Below are 25,746 nucleotides of genomic sequence, written 5' to 3'. Positions count from 1 at the left end.
CAGGTATGGAGATTTGCTTTTCTTGTAACTGCCCAAGACAAGCCTTGTAAGTAAATTCACCTGCTTATAAAATCTGTCATCTACCAATCTGGAGTGGCTCACCTCTTTCCTTTCTTCCTGCCCTCTGCCTTTGCGGCCAGTTTCAGATGACCCCTGGGAAGCTCCTGAGGAAGTTCCAAACTGACACACCAAACAAGGCACAGGATTAGCTCCCTTCCCTACAACAACAACAACTTCCTAGCCCTACCACTCTCCCATCTCTGTTCTTAACCTTTGAACCTATAGGGCTTTGGGGAAATTCTAAATTCCTGAGAGAAGAATGATTGCTTTGGTTCTTTCCCTGTTAGCTTGCCATTTATCCATTCCTTAATTATCAGGTAATATCTTAAGTATCAGTAACATAATCATTCTTAAACATTGCTGCACATTACAATCATCTGGGGAACCTTTAGAACTCTTGATGCCCAGGTCACATGCCAAATATATCAGAATGATTATGGGTAGGCAGCAGGCATCACTGGTTTTAAAAGATCCTCAGGTGATTCCAATGTGCATAATTTGGGAACCATGAAGCTAATATCTAAGCAAGTAAGAATGGAGGTGGTGCCAGAAGCACAAAAGTAACAAAGAGGTGGGATGCCATAACCAAAGTTCTGACTTACAACTCTGTGGAGCATTCACCCAATTCTGGCAAAGTCAAATGAAGGGTCCCCATGTAAAGGCTTCAAAAAATTTTCAGGACAAATTAAAGGAAGTGGTACAGCAGGAATGAATTCACCACCTTATAAGAGGCAGAAGAGGCTCCAAATATAAATAGATATATATGACTTTAGATAGACCCATGAATGACAAGTAAACATGTTATTGGAATCATGGAATGTCAAAACTAGGAAAAACAAAAGATATCCTCATATCAACTAATTCAACTTATGGATGGAGAACTTGAGACCCAGAGAAAGAAAAGAATTTACAGCCACTCAGTGAATTGTGTCTCCAGAACCTTATACAAGGTCCTCAAACCCATGCCCCTCTATTGGTTTGTCCCTCACTGTCACTCTGCTCTTTCTTTGGGACCCAACACAAAAATGGAACTAGTTATTCCTCTACTCCCACCCATCTCTCCCAACTTCCAGTGGTCTTATCCAAATTATAGTGGTCATCCTTGATTTCTCTGTGCCCTTTCCTCTCTACAACCAACTCAGCAGCAAGTCCTTTAGATTTTATCTCCAAAATGTTTCTTCAACCTTCTTGCCATCTTCCTTAGCATCACTCTGATTCAGAGCCACTTGACTCTTCCTTGAGTCATTGTTGAAGTCCCTTAACTAGGTTCCTGGTTTTCCTCTCTGGTCCATTCTCCATATGGCCAGCTGGATTGACATTCTTAAAATGCAGATCAGACCACGTAGTTCCCTTGCTTAGAAAAGATACCAAAGGGTTCCTATTGCACTTAAAATTCAAACTCCTTACTGAGGACTATAGGCTCTGAATGGTCTGGGTTCTGTTGCTCTCCAACTTCTGCTCAGACCACTCTCCACTTACTGACTAAGCTTGGCCATGCTGGGTTATTAGGTTCCTAGAATGCTCTGAATCCTCTCCAGCCCTAGCACTTCTTCCTATGATGTTTTCTACCAGAAATGTGCCCCACCCCCATCCTCACCCCCACCTCTACCTCTCTCCTTTCACTTGGCTAGCTCTTTGTAGGTCTTCAGCTCTTAGCTTAAAGGACAGCTCTTCTCTCTTTCCTCTGGTCACCCTACAGATAGATCTCTCCTTGTTATGTCCAATCTTGCCCCCTTTTATTTCCTAAAATTTAATACTACATGTAATTATTTTATTTATGTATTGGTTTATTTTTTTTTTCCTCCTCCACTAGAATATGAGCTCTGCATGGGAAGGGGAAAAAAAGCACATCTGGCTTGTTCATTGTTGTGTTTATTCCTTGAACCTTGCTGAATACTTATATATTAAAGAATTGATGAATAAATGAACGAATCAATGAATGAATGAATGAATGAATGAATGAATGCAAGTAGATGACATTTCCTCTACTTTAAGCTCTCTTATTGGAGGCTTCAGAACAAGGCAAGATTAATGACCAAGCCGGGACCAGTACTCAGGACTCCTGATAACAATGCTAATAATCTCTACTCAGATTATTCCACTTGGTGAAGGGATTCAGGGTTGTGTGTGATCCCCCCAAAGAATCTCTTGGCACCCCATGAAGACAGACTCCTAGCAACATAAAAGTCAACAACTATTTTTTGTTGTTGTTTTCTAAAGACCCCACTCATCTATTCATGAGAAACACAGAGAGAGGCAGAGACACAGAGGGAGAAGCAGGCTCCTCGCAGGGAGCCTGATGCGGGACTCGATCCCCAGACCAGGATCACACCCTGAGCTGAAGGCAGACACTCAACCACTGGGCCACCCAGGCATCGTCTCAACAGCTGTTCTTTATGAAAGATGCTGTGAATACTATCAACAGCACTGATGGTAGCTTTGGCTATATAAAGCAGCAAGCTGGAAGTAAACAAGTACTTGCTCTTGTTTTGATTCTGGCTCTGCCATTTCTGGTGAAATTCAGAACCATTGATGGGAACTTGCCTGTGTCTCAGTGTCCTCACCTGCTAAATGGAGATAATAAGTCTAAGCTAAATATTACTTGAATAATAGTAAGGAATAAAGGAGATAAGAGTGGAAAGAGGATTTCAAGACCTCACAGTAGCATGTCCATCAGAAGAATTAATAATGTTGCTTCTACCAGCTTTAGGCTTTACAGAGTATTCTGTTTTACCAAGCCCTTTCTTTTCTCCTAGCCCTAAGTTTTTTGTGTAATGATAATGAGGAGGATGGGGAGAAGAAATTAGAAAAAAAAAAGGAGAAAGAAGAAAATAAGCAGCTACCAGTTAGTAATCGTCTATCAGCCAGACTTTGTAAGCAGTAATTCACCAACTTCCTAGGAGGAAACCCCTGTTATCATTCCTGATTTATAGATGAGAAAATCAAGGCTCAGAGATAAAGAAAGTAATACTCTCAAACAGCACGGTCAGTAAATCGCAAGCTGGAATTCAGAGATGGGTCCGTTTGACTCCAAAGCCCATGCTTTTTCTACTATGCTATACTACCTCCCTCGATGAATAGAAAAAGTGTCTGAGTAGGAGTGAAGAGTAAAAGCCAGCCACACCAACACTCAGGCTGCAGGCACCTTTACAGCAGGATATCACTGTTGTATTTAACACCAAAGTAGCTGTAAGAAATCATCTTAGACACAGAGATGGGTGGGAGAACTGCACCTGTTGGCAAATGGTCCACAAATTTGGCCTGTATGTTTATGGACATGTTTCTTTATTGTGGTAACATACACATGACACAAAATGTACCATTTTAACCATTTAAAAATGTACAAATCTGTAGCACTTAGTGCACTCACAATTATCACTACCGCCTTGTCCTAGCATATTTCCATCATCCCAAAAGAAGACCCCATAGTACTCATTAAGCAGTCACTCGCCAGGACCCTCCCCCTCCATTAATCTACTGTTAACCATCACCCTACTTTGTATCCCTATGGATTTATGCAAACTCTGTAGTTCCCTCTTGCATAATGTACTTGAATGAGACTCTTGAAAGATTGCTGTTACAGAAAACAGCAGCTCCTGGGGCATAGGGTGGCTTAGTCTGTTGAGCGGCTTAATGGGTTGAGCGTCTGACTCTTGAATTTGGCTTAGGTCATGATCTCACGGTGGGTTGGTCATGGGATCCAGCCTTGTGTAGAGTTCCTCACACTCACTGTGAAGTCTGCTTCAGATTCTTTCTCCCTCCCCTTCTCCCCCTGCCCCTCCCAGCTCATATGCACTCCTGCTCTCTCCCTCCCTCCCTTTCTCAAATAAGTAAAATCTTAAAGAAAAAAAAAGAGAGAAAGAAAGAAAACAGCAGCTCCCTTTCTATTTTTTGTCACAGCATTTTCACCTAGCTCCCCAGGGAGCTACCTGCTAATTACCTAATTGAAAAACACTGGAGCTGGTGAACAACTGGGCAGCTCCTTCCCCCAGGGGAGCCATTGTACCAGCAATTGAAGATGCCTAAGAACATTAGTGCCCATTAGAAGCTATCTAGATCCCTGGGGACAAGTCTGGCTTTTCAGGAACAAAGGTGGGCAGGACTTCAGGGTGATGCCGTGGGACAAGCAAAGAGTTTAGAGTTAGACCCAATTTTGAATCCTATACATATTCACTCTGTGACCTTGATCCAGTCACTCTACCTTCCTGAAGCCTCTATTTTTAAAATGTAAAATCAAAATGATAAAATCTATATACCTTGCTGGGATGGGGGAGGTAAAAGGGGATGAAAGGAGACACTCAACATGTGTTTGCTATTTCTTTAATTTTTGGATCCTTGCCAACTTGGGAAGACCCTGCATCTGTTGGTGATCTGAAAATTAAGAGAAATGATAAGAGCCTATCTTTACTATGTGAACAAACAAACAGCCATCGTGTCACCTCTGCTGAGATGAAAGACAAAGGTAGTAAATTTCAAGTCAAATCTTAGTTTCCTTCCTCTCTGTGGTCTCTGGCCCAGGCATTTTATTTTAAACAATTTAAAAGCTTCCATTTGCTTTCCTTTATACTGGTTAAAATTATATCAAACACTAGTTATTGCTATTATAACAGCTTTCAATCTACTTCAATGTACTTTATACAGTGGGAAAAAATCAGCTATTGAAACAAGCCATGATCTAGTCACTGTGCCAGGTTTAGTTCAAAAGGCATTTTCTATGTGCTAGATACCATAATATATTTCTATATACCATTCTGAGTACTGAGGTTAAAAAGATTAGTAAGATAAGAATATTTGGACATCTGGGCGGCTCAGTCGGTCAAGCACCCAACTCTTGATTGTGGCTCACATCATGATCTCTGGGTCCTGAGACCCCCAGCCTCACATCCAGCTCCATGCTCAGCGGAGAGTCTGCTTGTCCCTCTCTCCCTCTCCCTCTGCCCCTTTCCTGGCTTCTGCACACATGTTCTTCCTCTCTAAAATAAATAAATCTTAAAAAAAGATAAGAATATTGTAATCAGACAGCCTTGATTTCAAATCTCAACTACACTAACTGCATGACTTCAAACAGGTTACTTCATCAAGGCTCAGCTTGCCCATCTATATAACAGAGATGAGAATATTAACTTCATAAAGTAATTTTGAGAATTAAATGAGATAATCTATATAAGATATTCAGCACAGTATACAACTCAGCTATCAATAAATGTTGATCAAATTATAATATGATTTTTATTAATAAAAAGCAAATGCAAGAACACACAAAGATGAGTTTTGTGGGACAAAAGCTCTGGAAGCCCAAGGGTGTAATATTGTTTTCTGGAGGGAGTGATGTCTTAAAAGGACAACCATGAATTAGGCAGATGGATGGAGAGGGTACCATCATTCCAAAGGAGTGAACAGCATAAGCAAGGGCAAAAAGGCACAGAGCAACCCTCTGTATGATGGAAGCTATAAGTAGCTTGGTGAAAGAGAGTGAGAGATGAGAGAAGCAGAATCAGATGAAGATAGATCCTGTGGGCCATATCACCATTCGGTCTATATCCTGATGGCAATGAGGGGACCACTGGAAAGTTCTGAGAAGGGGAGTGACATGCTCTGCATTCCAGTAAGATCCCTCTGGCAGTTGCATGCAGAATGAATTTAAGAAGGGGGATCCCTGGGTGGCGCAGCAGTTTGGCGCCTGCCTTTGGTCCAGGGCGTGATCCTGGAAATCCAGGATCGAATCCCACGTCGGGCTCCCCGTGCATGGAGCCTGCTTCTCCTTCTGCCTATGTCTCTGCCTCTCTCTTTCTCTCTCTCTCTCTCTGTGACTATCGTAAATAAATAAAAATTTAAAAAAAAGAATGAATTTAAGAAGGAAGATTCAGTAATCAGCGAGACCAGTTAGGAAGCTGTTGGAATAATTCAGATGACATGATGGCAAACAACTAAGGCAATGGTAGCAAAGACAAAGACAAATATTTTTTAAAAAGTATAACAAAAATATTTATTTTTTAAAAGATTTATTTATTTGAGAGAGAGGGCACACTTGTTTGCATGTGAGTAGGGGGAGGGGCAGAGGGAAAGGGAGAGAGAGAATCTCAAGCAGATTCCATACTGAGCACAGAGCCTGATGTGGGGCTCCATCTCCAGACCCTGAGATCATTACCTGAGCCAAAACCAAGACTCAGACACTTAACTGACCAAGCCACCCGGGTGCCCCTAACAATAATATTTAAAAGTAAATCTAAGAGACGTGAAGAATGATTGAGGCTGAGGGAGAGGTTGACTGGAGGTTTCTAGCAGGGTGACCATCTACCATGGGGTCCTTCACACTAGCAGGAAATACTAGAGATAGACAGGTTTCTGGGGGAGGATGAGTATCAAATAAAGGGCATTTCATGTTGGGGTTGACTAACCTTCAAAGGGCTGCTTAGCTCCCCCTCCAAGGCATGAGATGAGGGCCAGTGTTATGGGTCCTTTTAGAGAACTACCTGAAGAATGTACCTTGCTACCCCCAGTGACTGATGGGAATAAAGGCTGCCTTAGTTAGGCCATGGAAGAACAAGTCTTCAGAGTCTTCCTTAGCCACAAGCCCCCTGTGAGCTTCTGTCTTCCTTGCCCAACCTGCTTCCTTTCCTTCCTTTCACAGGGGTGGATCAGAGAGCACTTCCTCGTGAACACCCTGCCTGCTCACCTCCACCTCAGCATCTGCTTCCTGAGGAGCACATTCTGTATGTTTCTTTTACTCAGAGCTCTGGGAGGAGTGCAGGATAAAGATAATTACCTCTACTGAACAGATGAGGAGACTGGGGGCCAGACATGAAGTCATGTTCAAGAGCACTTGGGTCATTAAGGATGAAGCAGAATGAGACGTCTTACACCCTCTACTCTAGTTGGCTACCTACTTTCTCTGCTTTGTACTTAAGAAAGGTTCTCGAGACCACCTGCATGTGAAAATCATCTAAGGAAGTTTTATTTTAAACAACAATGTCTGTAACCCAGCGGCAGGGATTCAGATTCAGTGAGTCTGGGTTGGGGTCCCTATAATTTATTCGAATCCTTTTGGTGGCAAGTGACAGAACCAGCTCAACTCCTCTTTGGCAACAATAAAGTGAGTCAAGGGAATAATGTTTAAGACTATTGGGGTGTCTCCTAAAGGCAAGCATGAAACATCATTGAGCCTCATAAATAAAGGAGCAGCATCTCAAGCGCCATCCGAAGTCATATTCTCTTCCTTTTCTCTTTTTCTTCCTGTGCATCTGCTTTAGTTCTGCCCTGATCTTTCCCTGAAGTACCACAGTATTCATGGCTAAAAACAAAAATGACCACACAGCTTTCAAGCTTTATGTCTTATCCATACAGACACCTTACGTTCTTCCCGAACTCCCTGTGAGACACTCTGAAGAGCTCAACCTCGGACAGGTGCCTGCCTGCCCTCTTAATCAATTGTGTCTTAGAGGTGAGATCATACTAGAATATAGTTAATCTTTCCACATTGGTTTTGGCTGGGGTAAGGAGTCATCCTTTGCAAAGGGGTGCTGAGCAGACAGTTACAAAGTTGTCTACTGCATCCCCTCATACCATCCCTTGGCCTCCCCAGGTCTCTTTACTTCTTTGTTTCTAATCCTGACATGGACTGGATGTGAAATTGTTCCTAGTCATGGTCCAACTCTTATGTATTCTTAACCATGTAGAGACTAGAGGGGAGAAAAAGCCACCTAGATTCAGTGACACAAAATCAGAGAAGCCTCTGACATTAGAGAGAGAGGAAAAGGCTTGTGGAGATCCTTTCCCTCAAACCCTGCTGTTTTTTATTTCTTTTAGGGAAGGTGTGGGGACGTTCAGGGGTTTTTAAGATCACACTGTGAGTTTGTGGCAAAGTAGGACCTGATATCCATTTTCACAGGCCCTCAGTCTAGTGTTCTTTACATTAAAAAATAAAGAGGGGCACCTGGGTGGCACAATCGGTTAAGCATCTAGCTCTTTGGTTTGGGCTCACGTTGTGATCTCAGGGTCATGGGATTGAGCCCAGCACTGGGCTCCATGCTCAGCAGGGAGTCTGCTTGAGATTCTCTGACTCCTTCTCCCCTTTCCTCACTTGTGGTTTCTCTCTGTCTCTCTCAAGTAAATAAATGAATGAATCTTTTAAAAAGAAAGAAAGAAAAAGGCTTGGGGCAATTATCAACTGAAAAGAGTTCCAAAACTAAGATAAAACACCTCTGAGATAAAGTAAATCAATAGAAAAATGGAATTTGATTTGTACAAATTTGATTTATATGCCATTTTTTCTCAACATTTATTCATTCTATAAATCAGGGACAACCCACAGTAATCACACCATGTCTAATAGCTGAATAGTTCCAAGGTAGCTACCATGACAAGTAATCATGAGGCAAATACATTATTTGCATCCTTGAAAGGAAGCAGTACAGTAGGAGGTTTAGGCTTTGTCAAGCAGACCCCTAATTAACAGGTCAATTTCTGGGGGCTTTAAGAACGATTATCAGAGAAGGATTATGGAAATAGTACAGGCAGGTAGAAAGCACAGTGTCTAAGAAGGAGGATACCTGGGTTTCCAGTCCAGTTCCACCCCAGTTCCGAGCCAGCCATTACCCTTCCCCGGGCCCCCTTCACCCTATCTGTAAATGAGGAGTTTGAACCAGAAAGGCCTTTCCCCACTGGTAGCTATGCCATCTGGTCTTAGACCTCCAAGCTATGTGATCTCTGGGGCTCCAGTTCCAACACACTGTAGCTCTTAGGAATGAGCAGAAATTGGGGGGCCTCTCACATACAAGAATCTTCTGAGGTCCCCACCTCCCAGTTTCAGCGCCTAGTTCTCTGCTGGGCTCATCTTTCCCACCACTGCCCTTGAGTGCAGGCCAGAGTTGGCCTGGGCTTGCTTAGTTATCTTTTCCTGGGCACCTCCATGCAAACTTTGCTCTCAGCTGGGTTTTAAGGGCTGACAGCACCTTCCTGCTTTGTCCCACCTCAATCAATTCTGGATTTTAATAGAGGGCAGTGCTTATGCATTCACACACACACACACACACACACACACACACACACACACATACATACTTTCTAATTCCAGTGTTGGAACTTCTAACAGCTTTAGGGGAAAGTATGGAAGAAAATCATGGGCAGGCACTTCCCAGAGTTTATCTACGTCTCTCATTCTATTGCCTACCAAATTGTCTTTTATTCTTGTTGTTCTTCTCCCTCCCTCCCCTACCTCCTTCATTGGTAGGTGAAGGACTTTCTTCAACATTGACTTGGCAAATATTTATTCATTGCCTTTGTATTTAAAAGCTTTGGTACTGGTCTTCCTCAAGACCTCTCCCTTAACCTCTTTCCCCTCCTTCATTCATCCATCCCACGCTTACTCAGTACCTACTTCTTTTCCATCCCCCTCTTCTCTTGTCTTCCTCCTTGACCCATCTTCTGCCCCTGCCAACTGCTGGATGACCAGGCATAAAATCCCTCTAAAGTAGGAACAAGACTGTTGAGTTCAGTAAAACTTATGGCAAATGTCCCAGATCGGTCTGGAGCTCAAGAAAGTATTAGGGACTGCAAAAAAAGGACCACAGAGCCAGCCTCCAGTGGCAGCTTAGGGGTTGCCAGCTTGGGGGACAAAGAGCTGGTATTTGACAGGCAATGGACCCATCAGCCCCTTTCCCCAGACAGTGGCAGGTGGACACTGCAGGCCCCAGATATCTCAGCCCTGGATGTCTCAAGACCTTGCAGAATGTGAAGTAGACAGTGTAGACTCCAGTAGTGGAGTCATTGACTAGGAGAGCTGGGAGACTCCATTTATGGGAGAAAGAAATGAGGTGGGGAGAAAGAGCTTTGTGTACCCCAGGTCACAGAAAAGTCAGTGGCCGAGGTGGATCAGAACCCAGGTTATCCGACAATCTACATCCACACTCCTCTTACTGATACTGTCACACCTACCCTTCTACCTACCTAAAAGCCCCTTTAGATGAATGAAATGCTATTTGCACTTGCTGCAAAAAGAGAGACTGATTACTACTCCATTTTCCTTACTGCCTGAGTCAGACACCCTATAAAGTCAGTACCATAATAATAATAAAAACCCATGATGATTTATTAAATATTTATTGTGCTAAGTACTTAGTGAGCACTTCACATGCATTATCTCATTTAAACCTCAGCAATCATCTGATGTAGGTATTAATAACATTCTAATTTATAGATGAGGAAATGAGGCTTGTAGAGGTTTCATAAGGCTGTACAGTTAGGAATCATTAAGACCCAACAGCAGCTCACATTCTTCATAACAGACAGCATATTTCGAGCACAGGGATTTTAGAGGAGCTGGATTTGTGCATAAACCAGAAAGTTAGAGAAGTAGGAATCTGCAAAAAGTAGAGTCCAGGGTGGTAAGCTGCAAGGCATCCTTGCTCCAGGCCTTGCACCCCTGGGGCTAAAGGAAAGGTGTCAAAGCAGAGCCTCACGGCCTCAGGGCTACTCACATGGCAGGTGATGGGAACAGGCACTTAAATCCAGATGCATGAAAAGGATTGATGCACAGGAGGGCTCTGCTAAGGGCTGACAGTGGGGTGAGCTTAGTGTTTCAAGAAGACAATGGTCCAAAAAGTAGAACCAAGGCATAAGATCAGAGGTAGGATGCATAGTCTTAGAGACTTTGTCATCTGCCTGGGCCTACCCTGGTTCTCTGACTAGAGGCTGGTGGATTTCAGGAGCCTGAGGGAGGCTTAGCCTAGTGGCCCTCATCATAAAGAGATGAAGTTGGAGCACCAGAGTGTTGTACCAGAAAATCAAACATCACAATTTTAGCCCAGGTGGAACTAGGCCTGTTATCCCCTTACCTAAAAACCTTCTATGGCCCTGCCCCACACTCCCTGCCCCTTTGACCAGACTATAAAACCAAGGTCATTAGCAAGGCATACAGTGTGCTTTCAAATCTAAGTTGTATGATCTCCTTGACTTCCCATTCCTGGTTTTCTATTTTCAAACCATTTCTCTAGCCCATGCCTTTGCTTGTGCCATCTCCCCAACCACTTCATTTGGATTGTACCTCCTCAGCCTTCAAATCTCAGGCATCACCTCCTCCAGGAAGCTTTCCCTGATACCACTCCCCCTCAGAATACACCGGGTACCTCTTCCCCATTTAATTTCCTAACATGTTTATATTATTGTGCTAACTCTACTATAATTCAATTTCCTATTTATGTGCCTATTCTGGTCTTCTCCACTAATGTATATCTCTTGAAGCCAGGAGTTGATGTCTGGTATCTCTTTCCATGCCTAAGATTGGCTCAGCACACAATAGCTACTCAAGAAATATCTGCTGAATGAAAGCATGCACAAATGGGTTTGTAGCGGTATGACCTACATGATTTCCCTGTGACTCAGTTTACCTAGCTAAAAAAGAAAAAGAAAAAGACTCCCTATCCTACCTGCTTCACAGGATTGCTGAGAGGATCAAATTAGGTGAAATAAATGAAAAGTTGTGAGAGCTCTATAGCCGGCAGGAATGTAAGGGATTCTTATTATCTCAGGCCTCCCTTGGGCTGCCTGAGTGGCTGTACTGCTTCCTTGTTGGTCTTCAGAGGAAGTTTCCTCTCAAAGAAACCAATTCAAGTTTGCTCCAGATAAATGATGATAAAGATCATACTGATACTCCTCCTCCTCCTCCTCCCTGTCCTATTTTCATGAAAACGGGCTGCCCCAGAGGAGAGGAGGAAGAGCAGAAGCGTGACGAGCATGTTCTCCCTGGTAATATGTTTGCGTGCTGTAATATGTTTGCGTGCTGCCGCAGGCCACAGAGCCCGGGTGCAGCAGAGAGGGGCTGGGATGGGGGGCAGGGAGAATTATTTCAGATCCCAGGAATTCAGGTCACAAGCAGGCAATGGGATGAACACTATTTTCCCAATGACACTTTAGATTTGTGTTCTGGGTGAAGAATATGTGGTTGAATGGAGATACAGAGTATAGGGCACCTGGTACGTGGGCTCTGTCCCAAACTCAGGATCTAACTGGTTGTGAGACCCCAGGCAAGTCCCCTTTTCTTTCTGGACCTCACACTTGTTCATTTGTGAAAGCTGATAATTATGATCTAATAACCAAAGTTTAGTGAGAACCGTGTCCCAGGCTGGACTCAGTGAGGTGCTTCGCAGGGGTTTCCTCCCTTCATCTCACCCCACTCCTCACCACCAATTCACCCGCATGGAGGACAGGACTGATGCTCTGAATGGCTCAGTGACAGGCCTGCAGTCACAGAGCAGGCCAGTGTTGTGCCTGCCCACGAAGCCCTCACTCCTGCTGCATTTCCCAGTCTGAAACTGTGTCCCTGTGGAAACCCATAGAATGAATCTGCTGAATGGGGACTAAAATTCTACATGTTCAGGAGGTATAGTTGTGAAAATGTTGTTTAGCCTCGATGACATAATAGCCTGAAGAAGGTGATGTTTTTTAGAAAGCTGAAAGGAAGAGTAAGAAAGAGAACAACTGGGGACCCCTGGGTGGCTCAGTGGTTGAGCCTCTGCCTTTGGCTCAGGTCTTGATCCTGGGGTCCTGGGATCAAGTCCCACACTGGGCTCCCTGCAGGGAGCCTGCTTCTCCCTCTGCCTATGTCTCTGCCTCTCTGTGTATGTCTCTCATGAATGAATAAATAAATAAATCTAAAAAAAAAAAAAGAGAGAAGAGAAGAACTGAATACAATACTTTTGTTCAATTTGAGCTCTCTCTTGCCCAAGATACTTATCCTATTCTATAGAAATAGAGCCAGAGATACTAAATAGGCCTTGATTTTTTTTTTTCCCAAATATTTGCTAGGTCCAAGAACAGGTGAAAGAAGTGTTATTTTAAGGAGCCTCAACTCTCAAATGTGTCACTGTCAGTTTGACCTTGGACATAATACTTAATATAGTGATAAGATACAGAGACTTAAAAGCCAAACAGGCAGGGGCTAGACCCCCAGCTCTGGGGCTTATGAGACTACTACTATTTATCTTTCTTCATTTGGATAGAAGATAATGGAGCCTGAAGGTGACATTTCTAACCATGATTTAGTATGCGTTCCATATGCCTGGAGCCTGCACAGTGATTAACCAGCTGGGCATCAGATATTTTATAGCTGGATGACTATGGCCCAGGAGGGTGTGGAAAATGCTAGAGAGCTTTGAGTCTGCACCCCTGGGCCCAAGTCCCAATTTTGTTCTGCCTCCAGGAAGCTGAGCAACTTACTAACCTTTCTCAAGTCACAGTTCTTTCTCATCTATAAAAATATATTCCTATAATAGAGTTAGCCCTGCCCACTTCACAGGGCTGACATGAAGGTCACTGATGTCCCCACCATGATTTTAGGGACTACCTACATGTGATTACAGTGCTCCCCATTCTCCCCCAATAGTGGTATAGTGTATATCCAATTCCCCCTTTAGACTTTAGACTATGTCACCTCCTTGGGGAGGCCCTTCTGGAACCCCTACACTGGATCAAGTGTCCACTTAACGCATTAACGCACTCATTGAACCATGAAATCAGCCTTCCTAGGAAATTTCACTGTCCATAATAGGACATTTGGGGATGGAGTTATGTGCTTCTCCCTTAAAGACCAGAAGCTTCAAAAAGGTGGGAACAATGTTAGTTTTGCTCATTGGTATATTCCTAGTACCAGTGCAGTACATCGGAAGTTGTAGATACCAAATAGATATTGGTTGATTGAATGAGTAAACAAATGAATTCAAGGAATGAAAAATGGAAGAGGTAGTGGGAAGGGAAGAGGGCAATAATCCAGGTAGGCAGTCAGGGGGGTTCATTCAACATCCTAACACCATGCAGGTGTACCTTCTCAGTTCCTGGTGCCATGGGCAGGAGCAAAGGAGAAGGTGGATATATATTTCAAATAAATGAAATTGACCAAAGAGACCTTCTCCAACCCCACCTCAATTTAAATTACAACGTATATTCCCATTCTGTCTCAGGGCTGCTCTTGTCCCTTCTAGCATTGTTCACAGTCTATTTGGTAGGTTATTTTATGTGCATCTGTTGTCCACACTTGCTCCAATATACCCTCAGCACCTGGCAGCTTCTCAGTGAATGTCTCCAGTGCTAGGAGGGCTCCAGGGCTCCAGGAGGAAATGGACAAGGCAGCTGATCTTTAAAAACCTATTGATCCAATAAGAAGTACAAGGATAATGAATGTGAGACACCTGGGTAAATGCTGTGTGGTTATAAATGATTATTGAGTTCCTTCTTCTCTACATATGCTGAAGCTTCTGCTGGCTAGAAATTTCAGGGTTGATAAACCTAGAAGTGAGGTATTTTGGGGACAAATTCTCTTCTAAAAGATGATTTGTTCATCAACAAATTCTTACTGAGCACGTAATGTGCCACGTAGTGTGTTAGTGAAGAGAGAGCAGTAAGCAGGATGGGTTGGATCCCAGGTGTCATGGAGCTGCAACCTCCCAGAAATACCAACTCTCTTCTTTCTTTCTCATCCTCAGTACCTTACTTGCCTTGCAAACAAAGGGCCTGCTGTCATATACTGCAGGATCACTATTCTAGACTCATTGAAAAAAAAAAAAAGCATTTATACTGAAGAAACTAGTCTGCCAAGCATGTAGAAGCTGCTTGTGGATTTACAATGGTCATACATCAGCCTAAGTGTCTTGCATTTAAATTTAACTCTCTGCCAGCTTCCCACCACACTCCTCCCTATGGTCCTAGCCACATGTCCTCACCCACACCTCTTTAATTTCTCCCACACAGGCCCCCACTCCCAGCCTTCCAGTGGTCCACAGCATCTTAGTTTTCCATTTCCAAGACAAAGAATCCCCCCAGCACTGAGGCAGGAAGGTTCCAAGAGAGACCCAGGGAGAGATCAGGAGCCAAAGCCTGTCCTCGGGTCAGTTGGGAAGCAATTCAGACAGAAGCTTGGAGGGGGGAGAAAGGATGCTTTGGCTTCTGGGGAGGCATAAAATAAATCTATCAAGTTCCAAGGATAGCTACAGTCTCTTCCAGTCAAACTCAGCTTGAAGAAGATTTGTCCAGAGATGAGGACTTTAAAGACAGCTCAACAATGACCACACCATTCCCTGTACCAACAATCTTCATTACTGCAAAATGTCATGATTCCTCGCAGAGTGAAGACAATTAAGCCTCTCTCCAACATTCAACCTGACTCCTCCTGAGAGTTAGGCAAGAGGAGGGCGTGCTGGGGAAGAGGGCCTCATAGTAAGCAGATGATAGCTGCTCTCTTGAAGCCAGAGACTAGCAAAGTTGAGGCTGCAAAACACTTCCAACCTCAAAGACAGGGAGCAAGTGGGAAGCAGTAGAAAATTCATTGAAGGCCATGAATCAGGAGAACCTCATTCTGGTGCTTGCCCTGTCACTAATTTGTTATGTGAGTTCAGTGGGAGATGGTTATCTTAGAGCCTCAGTTCCCCTCTCTCATGAGTGAGGCCATGGGCACCACTAGGTGCCTGTCTGGCTCTGGCTTTCTCTGAGGCCCTGTGCATTTCACTTCCTGAATCCGTTGTCCTTGTTCCCCCAGAGAGAACTCGCCAAGCCAGCCCATAATGTGCTGTGAGGCCTGGTGCAGTGTGATTTACTGCGAGGTGGCCTGGATACCCAGTAGTACCTTTGGAACAAGCTTGCCGTCTACAATCTTGAGTGTCATTGTTATTGGCCTTCTGGGAGAAGTTTGTTTCTTCCCTGCCCTTCGATTTTCAGTGCAAGGTGAAAGGCTCCTTCTATTTTGTCTGGGCCATGCAAGATCTACATCTCAGAACACAGGAACAAATTCATTTCAAGGGCTGACTCCAGGCAGAGGAGAAATGGCCAGCCTCAGACATGGTACCAATTCATTGTGCATTCACACCACAAACTGTCTTGAGATCCTACTATGTGATCCTTCTATGTGCCCCTTTCTGTACCTCCCACCCCCACTCCAACCATTCTCCACTAGTCTCCCTCTGCCAGTAGTGTGCTGTTACTTTTTTTTTTTAATTTCTAAAATGTCTTTTATCTTTCAGGTTCCCCTACAAATTGCATATTCCCTGTGGAGTGTTTCCTGATATGCCTCCACCAAACTAACTGCTCCTCCCTGTCCCCTGGCCCAATGCTTGTTGATCCCTGCACTTCAAACTCCTTTCAACCTGCTCTGTTTTGTAATTAGTGACTTGTGCATCTCTCTTTCATCTGATGATTGCAAGTTCAGTGAACTGAAAGAAGATAGCATCTCTGTAATTGATCCCAGCCAACGTCTTGTACCCTCATGGCCCTCTGGGTATGTTTTCTCAGTTGAAGGAAGACAAAGTAAGAAAATCTGAATGGCACACTTGCTAATCCAATGGCTGCTGTCAGCTAACATTTGTGAGTGGATTTTTTGCTACAACCCACTGTCACTGCTATCTCCAGTCCTATGATCTTCAATACCATCCTAGGCTGATAACTCTCAGTTTGTGTTTTTGCCCTTGGCTTGTATGCTGAGCTATAGCATCCTCTAGCCTCTTATAGGTCTAAGACCCATTTGAAATGGAATACGTTCATAACAGAATGTTGATTTTCATCTCCCAATGTGTTTATCCCCAAATGTCCCCAGCTGAGTAAATGGTACCACCAGGCCTCCAGCTTCTGAAGCCCAACACCTAAGGACTCCCTTGATTTCTTACTTGGCCTCACCCCCTGCAATTGCTGCCAGTTCTATCTCCAGTTTTCCCCGACCCTGTCCTCTTCTTTCCATCACCATTGTTAGGTTCCCAGGCCAAGTTGCCATTGTCTCTAATCTGGATGATTCTAATAACCTAACTGACCTCCTGTTTCCCCTCTTGACCTTTTCTTTGTTTTTGTTTTTGTTTTTTTCTTGACCCTTTCTTATCCATCTACTAGCCACAATAATCCTTGAAAAGTGTAAATCATATAGGATTACTCCACTTTTTAAAGCCCTCTGATGTGACTCAATGCAATTAGAAGAGAATCTAAACTTCTCTCTATGGCCTTCAGGTCTGCTTACATGCCCAACCTCATGCCTAGAAAGCTGCCTCCAGCCACTCTGCTCATTGATTCAACAAACTTATTCCTTCGTGATGTTTCCTCTGCCTGGAACACTCCTAGGTCTTCATGTGGCTCTCTCCTATCTATTACGAAGACTCCCACTTAAATGCCACCCATTCACTGACTGCTTAATCTAAATGTCTCCCTGACCCCCACATAGCATCTGCCTTATTGCTCAATTTTAATTTTGTATGGCACATACCACTCACTGAAATTATCATCTTCCTATTTCCTTGTTTGCTGGGTCTTCCATATAAGGTTATCCATTTTATGAGACCATGTAGTCTATCCCGATCACCTTTGTATGCTTAGGGTCAAAAACAGTATCAGGCACATATTAGGTATCCACAAACACCCACAGTCAGCCAGCCAGATGAAGTGAGAAGAGTAACAGCTCAGAGAAGGGTGGCCTGTCAGAAGAGCAGAGGCTCCTCAGCCCAGATGATGATTGGTAACAAAGGTCAGGTTGGAAATGAAGACTGCTGGGGTGTGTTCCCTCCTTCTCTGGTCAGCCAATTTCCAAGTTTTGGCCTGGGACCTTCATGTTTTTACAAGGGAAAAACAAGGACCTAATTGATTCATAATCTTTATGAGAAACAGTAGAAACAAATCCCTTATATAAGTGGTATATAAATCATTACAGATGTGAATAATGATACCAGGACAGGCCATTTATTTTCAAAATTAGAGACTTTTAGGGCCCAGTTTAGTTGTTTTTAAAATCCTTTCTGGAACTAGGACTTCCTACTCAAGGGAGAAAGTAGTCTGCTGGTGCTGGAGGTATTCAAGTTAAGACTGGTTGGTCCTATGGTAGGGATGTTGGAAAGAAGATTAAGTCATCAGAACAAGGTTGGGCTGGATATGCTCAACAGACAATTCACTGGTTTGATTTCAACTTGCCAGTAACAATAGCAAAACTAATGATGAAGATGCTGCTGCCACCAGAGCTCATGAGGATGACCACAAGGATGGCTAGCATTTCTTGAGCTGTATCCCACCTGATTGTAAGCACTCTCAAATACTTCATTACTTTATATCAATACCCTGGTTAACTGTCAAAACGAGCCTGTAGGGCAGCCGGGGGGGGGGGGGGGGGGGTGCTCAGCGGTTTAGCGCCATCTTCAGCCCAGGGCATGATCCTGGAGACCCAGGATTGGTCCCATGTCAGGCTCCCAGCATGGAGCCTGCTTCTCCCTCTGCCTATGTCTCTGCCTCTTTCTCTCTCTCTCTCTCTCATAAATAAATAAAATCTTAAAAAAAAAAAAACGAGACTGTGAAGGCAGTATTCTTACCTTTATATAGCAATCAAGGTAGAGAGGATTTTAAAGGCTCACCCAAATCACACAGCTAGTCAGGTATTTCAATACTGCTTTATATGACATACTCTGAACTATAACCCCATGTGACCAATTTTCTGGGTGCAACAGCAGAACATGGAGTGTTCTTAGCTTACTGGGGTTAACAGAGAAAAAAAATAGTTCTTGCAGACATCTTAAATACAGATATGCTGACTAGTCATGCATAAATGCTTATAGGAACGGCTTTCATACTGGGGTGAACTAGAGCACCCGACCATAATTCAGAACATATTTATTTTGGTGTGAGATCTGTCACTGCCCTGCTGTGTGACCCAGGTATGATGCTTTCCATTTATGTACAACCTCAGTGTACAATGAAAAAAGGAAATGAGATGATCCCTAATGCCCGTCCCATAAATGTTTACATATTCATGGCAATTCAATCTTATCCATCTATAAATCTATATTTGGAAGTTAATAGCAATTAAAGTATCTCCTTATGTGGATATAAGCAAAATGCAAATTCAAAAATCCTCTAGCACTCCTCAAAACACCAGGGATCTCGAACTATGTGGTCAAATGAGGAAATGCAGGGTGTTCCCAAAGTAAACAGCCTGGAAACTCAAGAAAGCATCTATTTCTTCTCTAAGAGCCCCCAGGAGTAAAAGGAAAAATATGACTCCTAAAATTGCTTGCCCATTATTTAGTGCAGTATTTACTCTGTTTCCTACTCAAAATTAGAGGTCTTGTGCTTAGGCAATAAGGGAAGAAAGCACTCAGAGGATCTCTATAACTCTGCAGATGTACATTTCTCCCTACTCCTCAGGCCTTGTAAGCCAACCATTCCTTCTTCAGGACTGCCATAGGCTATGAGGAATGTCTTCTAAATCAGAATCATGTCCACACTTACTTTTTTCTAAGTGCCAATAAATTTATATTAAAAGGAAAAAAATTCTCTTAAAAAAAAAAAAAAAGAATCACTATGCTGGTTTTCCAATGAATTGTCTGGAAGCCCTAATTTCCCATGTGGGTTCAAAACCATAAATCAGCTAGAGGATTACTTGAATATGACTTTGATCCTCTTTGGCAAGCACAGAAAAAGCATTGCCTAGTCTCTGCCACCTTCTAGCCATGTGACCTTGAGTGAGTTCTTTCATCCTTCCAAACTTAACTTGCCTCACCAGGGGAATTCTACTGGTAATGATGGAAATCAGCCAGTTTAAAGTGAATCCACTTAAAACAAATCCTCAAATGTCATCCTAAACAGAAGAGGTACTATTGGGACTTCAACTTAAAAATAAGGCCAGAATATTTAAAGCAACTTATTTCTAGCTTATATTTAGGATATTGTTGTAACTCCATGATAATTCTAAAAAGCAACAAAAACTAAATCAAGTATGGTGGGATTGGGGCATACTTTTTCAAACACATTACAAAGCAAGGTGCAATCTCCTTTTCTTTGTTTGATGTTCACAAGTGATCATTAACAGGGTCATGTTTGCAAAAATGTTTAAGAAAAATAAAAATTATCCCAAAGTCCTTTCGGAGTCTTGATTAAACATATTCTTTGAAAAACTTAATCACATTTAATCCTCAATGATTCTATCATCTTCAGTTGTAAACTGTAAAAACTCAGATCCTATTTGCTTATAATAAAGCATTTTTCCAACATAACTTTCTACAGCTTCATAAAATCATCATCTTTACTATAATTAGTAATTTTACTTTACAACTACTTTGAATTACTCTTGCTTGTATTATTTGATGTTTATATCTATTATCAGCAACTTGCCAACGAAAATATTGACATAATGTGTCAGGAAACAATTGCTAAGCAGAGAAGAATGCTTGAGTGGGGCTAATTTTACAAGTATCCATCACTGAATATTCTCACATTAAGACCATTTTTGCTTCTCTGTACAACCTCAACAACACATGGCCTGGGATAACCTCTCCTGCTTACCAACTTTTCTCATCCCCTTTAGGTCTTCCCTCAAATGTCTCCTCATGAAGACTTTGGTGAGAGCCTTATTAATACTATAGTCTAATTCCAACCTACACATATTCACTCCATTTGCCCTTTTTCTGCTTTGGTTTCCTTTTTATTTTTTTTAAGATTTTATTTATTTATTTGAGAGAGACAGAGACAGAGAGGGAGAGAGAGAGAGAGAGAGAGAGAGAGAGAGAGAGAGAGAAACAGAGAACACAAACTGGGAGGAGAGGCAGACAGAAAGGGAGAAGCAGACTCCCCACCAAGCAAGGAACCCAGCCAGGGCTTGATCCCAGAACCACAAGATCATGATAAGCCAAAAGCAGCTGCTTAACTGACTGAGTCACTCAGGCACCTCCTGCTTTGAAAGTCTCTTTATAGCACTGACCAATGCCTAACACTCGGTATATTTCACTTATTTGCTTGTTTATTGTCTATCTTTCCTTCCCTGCTCCCACCAGAATAAAAGATCCATGAGGTCAGGGACTTCTTGTCTGCTTATAACCATTACCAAGAACTGTGCTTGATCACATGCTTGGCACATAGTAGGAGCTTTAAAAATATGTGATGAATGAATATTCAAATGAAAGGAACCTTCAGGATCTCAGAGGATAGAGAATATTGCTGATAGGGTCAGTGTTATGGGTTTTATACTTCTGCTAGGAGAGACAAATAGATGCCATCACAGCTTTGTGAATGGTTCCCTGAAGCACTAAAATGAGTGATAAGGTTGATTAGCAATGTCTGCCCTTGGGCATCAGCAGTGCCCACAGGAATAATGGCATCTCGCCAGGCATTCTTCCTTCCTGCCCTATATTGCTGCATAATCATCCCTAACTCCATGCAGACTTTTCACTAATGTCTCCCATTGCATGCGTGTGTGTGAGCACACACACACACACACACTCTAGTCAAAAGTGCAACATGGCTTACACTGTTTTAAAAAAATAACAGGCATTTTTAAGATCTCAGCTATCCTATCTTCTACTTTACACTCTGCTTTAGCTGCCAGCTAATGTTAATTGCCAACTTGTTGCAACTCATCATCAAATAATGTCGCAGTCTTTGGCCATCAGACTTTTAGGCTGGAAGAAGCTTTAGAAATAATCTGATCCAAATTAATCATTTTACAGATGGAGAAACCAAGGCTTAAAGGATTAAGCATTTGTTCTCAAATCTCATAGCTAAAATTATACAGATAAGAACTTTATATCACTAGCATTTATAAACAAAAGACCAACCAGAGATTTAAGAAAATTTAAAAAATTAAAAGGGAAGAAAAGAAGAGAAGAAACACATTGGGGCAGACACTATCAGGACACTCACATACCTTGTGTTTTCCGTCTCAGTAAAGTGAGCAATCACTGATTCTCCATTTCCAAGAGGTCACCATGTCTTGGATCAGTCTCTGAATCCAATCCTCACTGCTCTTGCTTTTTATGAGAACAAGAACATGTAGCTAATGTTAACTGATCACAAGTCTTCCACATGATTTCCTCAGATAATAATTTGAAAGATGGCTTCACTTGAGACAGAATTCTATTTCTCTGGCCCAGGGGTGGCCCTTCTCCCAGACAAATGGTTGTTGTTCTCCTGGTTTCTTACTACCACCAGAGTCAGATGGCAACTGAGCACCATTTTCAACTGATAGGTATAGTCCCTATCCTCCTGAAACTATTTGCCAGAAAATTCCAACAAAACTTTCCAATACACCGGGATTGAGTCCCACATCAGGCTGCCTGCATGGAGTCTGCTTCTCCCTCTGCCCATGTCTCTGCCTCTCTCTGTGTGTATCTCTCATGAATAAATAAATAAAATCTTAAAAAAAAACCATATAAAAAAAACCATATAAAAAAAAAAACTTTCCAATACAAACATGACCACTTAAAGCTCATCGTGATTATAAAAATGAGCCAGCAAGTTCTTTGAAACCTCCCCACACCAGTATCATGAATTGTATCAAAGTTGCATTTGGAGTACTCACAGAACTTTCTCAGATATGCAGGTAATGTGGAGGGCACCAGCTGGGTGGGGGAGATCTGACAATTACATCATCCCTGCATTTACCTCACTCTCCAATTCTATTCAAGCCTCAAGCCTTCCCAAGGAGGGCCTCCAGCTCCGCCAGACTAGGAGAGAGAGATGTCTTTATTAGAAAAATCATCCCAGAGGCTGCCAAGCCCTGTGTAAACAGGAGAGATTGCTCAGCAAATGAAGGGGTCACCCAAGAGTCTGAGATAAATAGACACACGCTGAGGTTTCAGTGACCCAGAAAGCCCTGAAAAATATGGTCTTATATAGGAAAAAGAAAAAGATATTTTCCATCGAAAACAGTTGATGGGTGTTTTTCCCCTTCCAAATGAACAAAATAATATGTAGAGGATCAGGGGAAAAGGAGACTTTTTGAATTCCCCAGTGAGAAGGAACAGCTGAGACCAGAGCTCTGCTGAAGCAACTTTGGGGCGACACAAGGACAGAGAAGGGCCAGGTCTATTTTCAATGGCATCCATGTAGGTCCCTGCTAATGATGTCTCCGACACCACCACAGTCTCTGTGCTCCATGAGGGCTAGCACTAGGTGAGCCCAGCTCCTTCCAGGGCCAAGCCCACCGTGCATGCTAGATAATTCCCTGGAAAAGGAGTTCATGAATCTTACCCCTGTTTCCTATCCTACAATGCCCTCACCCCGAGCCCCTGATGCTGCATGCTGGAGTCTCTCTATGAGTAAAAGGAGTTTCCCAGTCTACTAATCTGGCTCTTATTAAGGTTTGTATGTCAACTCAGTGATGAAGGCTGTCTTTAATGTATCACTTCATCTCCACAATAGTGAGCTAGGTACTAGTATTTGTATCTCCCATTTTACAGATGAGGAAACGGAGGTGCTACAGATCTCGGAGGTGCTGCAGAACTCCAATGCAGTTTGGACTCGAAACCAATCCTGATTCTAAAGCCTGTGCTTTTATCCTTACCCCTGAGGCCTTGTTGAGGTTTGTACAGTGACTTGGATTTCTCTAAGTGCCTCTCAAGCTGTGCTGTTCACACAAATCATCTTGTTAAGATACAAATTCTGATTCAGAAGGTCTGGGTTAGGGCCTGAGTCCTGCATTTCTAAGAAGCTGTCATGTGGTGTGGTCTGCAGACTGCTCTTTCTTTCGGTATCTAGCCTAAGAAGACTTTTCCTTCTGATGCCACCATTTCTTTTTAACAACTAAGTATTGTTTCTAACCTAAAAAATGGTTGATTTCACTGTGTGTTGATGGCTAATGAGATATTTAGCAAAGGATTGCTGGTATAGTGCATTCTTAGGGATTTTCTGCTTTGAAGTTTGGAAGGAAACATTGAAGTTTTGGGGGCAGAGATGTACATGATCTTATTTGCATTTTATTTAGAAAGTGTCTCTGGCTGTAGTGGAGGGAGTGGTTTAGAGAAGGACAAGATTGAAAGTGGCAGACCAGGGTAGAGACTGGTGTAGTGATCCAGGCAAAAGATAACAGTAGCTTAGAGAAGCTCACCTTGCCTCCTCGCTGCTTGTTTTAATCACACCACTAATGTGCAATAATTAGAGTCAAAGGAGCTCAGAGGGAATGAAAGAACACATTTAACCTAATCATGTAATTTTACAGGGAAAGGCTGAGGCTAAGAGAAATTCCCAAAGTCATACAATTTAACTGTCGTACCATTTTTCAAAGTACTTTCCATGGGATGTTAAAAGGTATTGTGCAATAAAAATAAAAAGTGAAAAGAGATTCAAATGTGTTTTAATAAGCAGTTGGTTAAATAGTTAAGCAGGTCTGTTTGCTGCAGGACTTCTCAGAGCGTCAAATAGGCTCACCCTGTAAATCTTCCAGGGGGAGATGAACATATTTTGCAATGACTAGAGAAATTTTTGAAGATTTGTGTTTCATAAAAAATACTCTGGGAAATTGGAGTCCAGCCTTCTTTCCCTGGATCACACTGCCTCTCATTATTTGAATGAATTAGCTGCATCTTCTTCTGAGCTAGACATGCCCCATGTGTGCCTGTTTCAGAAACCCCTCTTAGAGCCCACGACTTTTTCTAGCTCTTTTCGCTTTAATTTTTCTTCTATCACTTCCTATAGTTCAGGAAGTATGAATTAACTTAGTTGGTCTGTACTGTCTGATACCTTAGTGGGGAAAGTGATTTTCAAATCAAGAAAAGCAGAATTATAAGATTGAATGCAAACCCCAGTTTTGTTAATACCTTTTACTGTATTCATGAAAAAATATAACCCAACTGAGGCTTAATTTTTTTTCTCATTTTTCAAATGATGTGGCATAACCAGATTATCTCTCCTTCCAGCTCTATCTGTGTATAGTCAACGTCATGGTGAACGCTTCTTTGATCTCTCCTAGCATGGTCAGAAACTATCTGATAGGTCAGTGGTTTAACTGCACTCGAACTTCCCCACTGAATGCCCATGCCCTCCCTCTGGGACTCTGCCCTGCCCCGGAGAGGTATGCGACTCAGATACCTATCAAAACACACTTTCTATGTCTCCTCATATCCAGACACAGAGTCAGGAGTTGTTCTGAGGTTGCACTGCTGTCTTTTCACAAATGATAGTTTTCAAGATGACTGGCCCACATGGCTATGAGATATGAATCACCCAGCACCCCGTGTTTTGCCCAGTACTCTCTCGTAGGTACCACAGCCTTTTGATTGTGCCAACCAACTCCTCACTCCTAACTGCTGTGGTAATCACCAAAGCTACCACCCTTCAGAGAGCGACACAAATTCCTATCAGGTCCACACTCTGTCATCATGTGTCTCAGAGCTGACTGCCCAGGCTGCCACAGCCAGCCCAAGCCACTTTGGTCCTGACAGAACAGCCTCAGGGAAAATCATTGGTTCATTCAGCCTTGCTCCAGCTGCAAGCAAAATCTGCCAGAACTCATTCTCCTTCTTTCTTCCTGCCCTCTTCCTTCTCCGGGCCCACTGGCTTTCAGATAGGTTTCCCAGGGGAGCATAGTGTCCCTTGTGGTAGGGCTCTGTGTGCATCCGGAAATATTATCTGCCTAATTTATCCTCCCTTGACTAAAGGGGTATGGGTCTAGATCTAAGCTAGGGGAGACAAAGATTTTTACATATTGAATATGTTTATGTATAAATATATGCCACTTGGCAGTCGCTGAACTAGCCAACTTTAGCACTTCCACATCATTGCTCAAGCTAGTCCCTTGTCTTAGAAAGAGCTTCTTTTCTTCTACTTCCCATTGACATCACACCCATCTATGTGAGACTACTATTTGTCAGCCCTTGGTAATGAAACCCCCATTTTCCCTTGAGATCTCCACTCTTTCATGTGACTGGGTTCATGTGGTTTGTGTGGGGGTGAGCACACCCTCCAGCTCTG

At 42.8% G+C, this 25,746-nt stretch overlaps 1 protein-coding gene across 3 annotated transcripts in view; it reads left to right on the top strand.

Annotated features, from left to right (window-relative positions):
* Nucleotides 1-24,120, top strand: part of NMUR2 (neuromedin U receptor 2) — a 104,029-nt gene extending 79,909 nt beyond the window's left edge. The window contains exons 4-5 of one of the 3 annotated variants that reach the window (XM_041749286.1): nt 4,412-4,522; nt 6,692-7,256. In XM_041749286.1, the coding sequence (XP_041605220.1) occupies nt 4,412-4,522; nt 6,692-6,816 (236 nt within the window). In that variant the 3' untranslated portion in view covers nt 6,817-7,256. Of the gene's footprint in view, nt 1-4,411; nt 4,523-6,691; nt 7,257-23,237 lie in introns of those variants that run through there. The other 2 variants (XM_041749288.1, XM_041749287.1) reach the window with 2 other exon arrangements.
* Nucleotides 24,121-25,746: the final 1,626 nt, after the last annotated feature.

The sequence above is a fragment of the Vulpes lagopus genome, chromosome 3 (assembly GCF_018345385.1).
Source record: "Vulpes lagopus strain Blue_001 chromosome 3, ASM1834538v1, whole genome shotgun sequence".
Classification (NCBI taxonomy): Eukaryota; Metazoa; Chordata; class Mammalia; order Carnivora; family Canidae; genus Vulpes; species Vulpes lagopus.
Note: the sequence above shows the minus strand (reverse complement) of the source record. Positions and strands in the feature narration are given on the sequence as shown.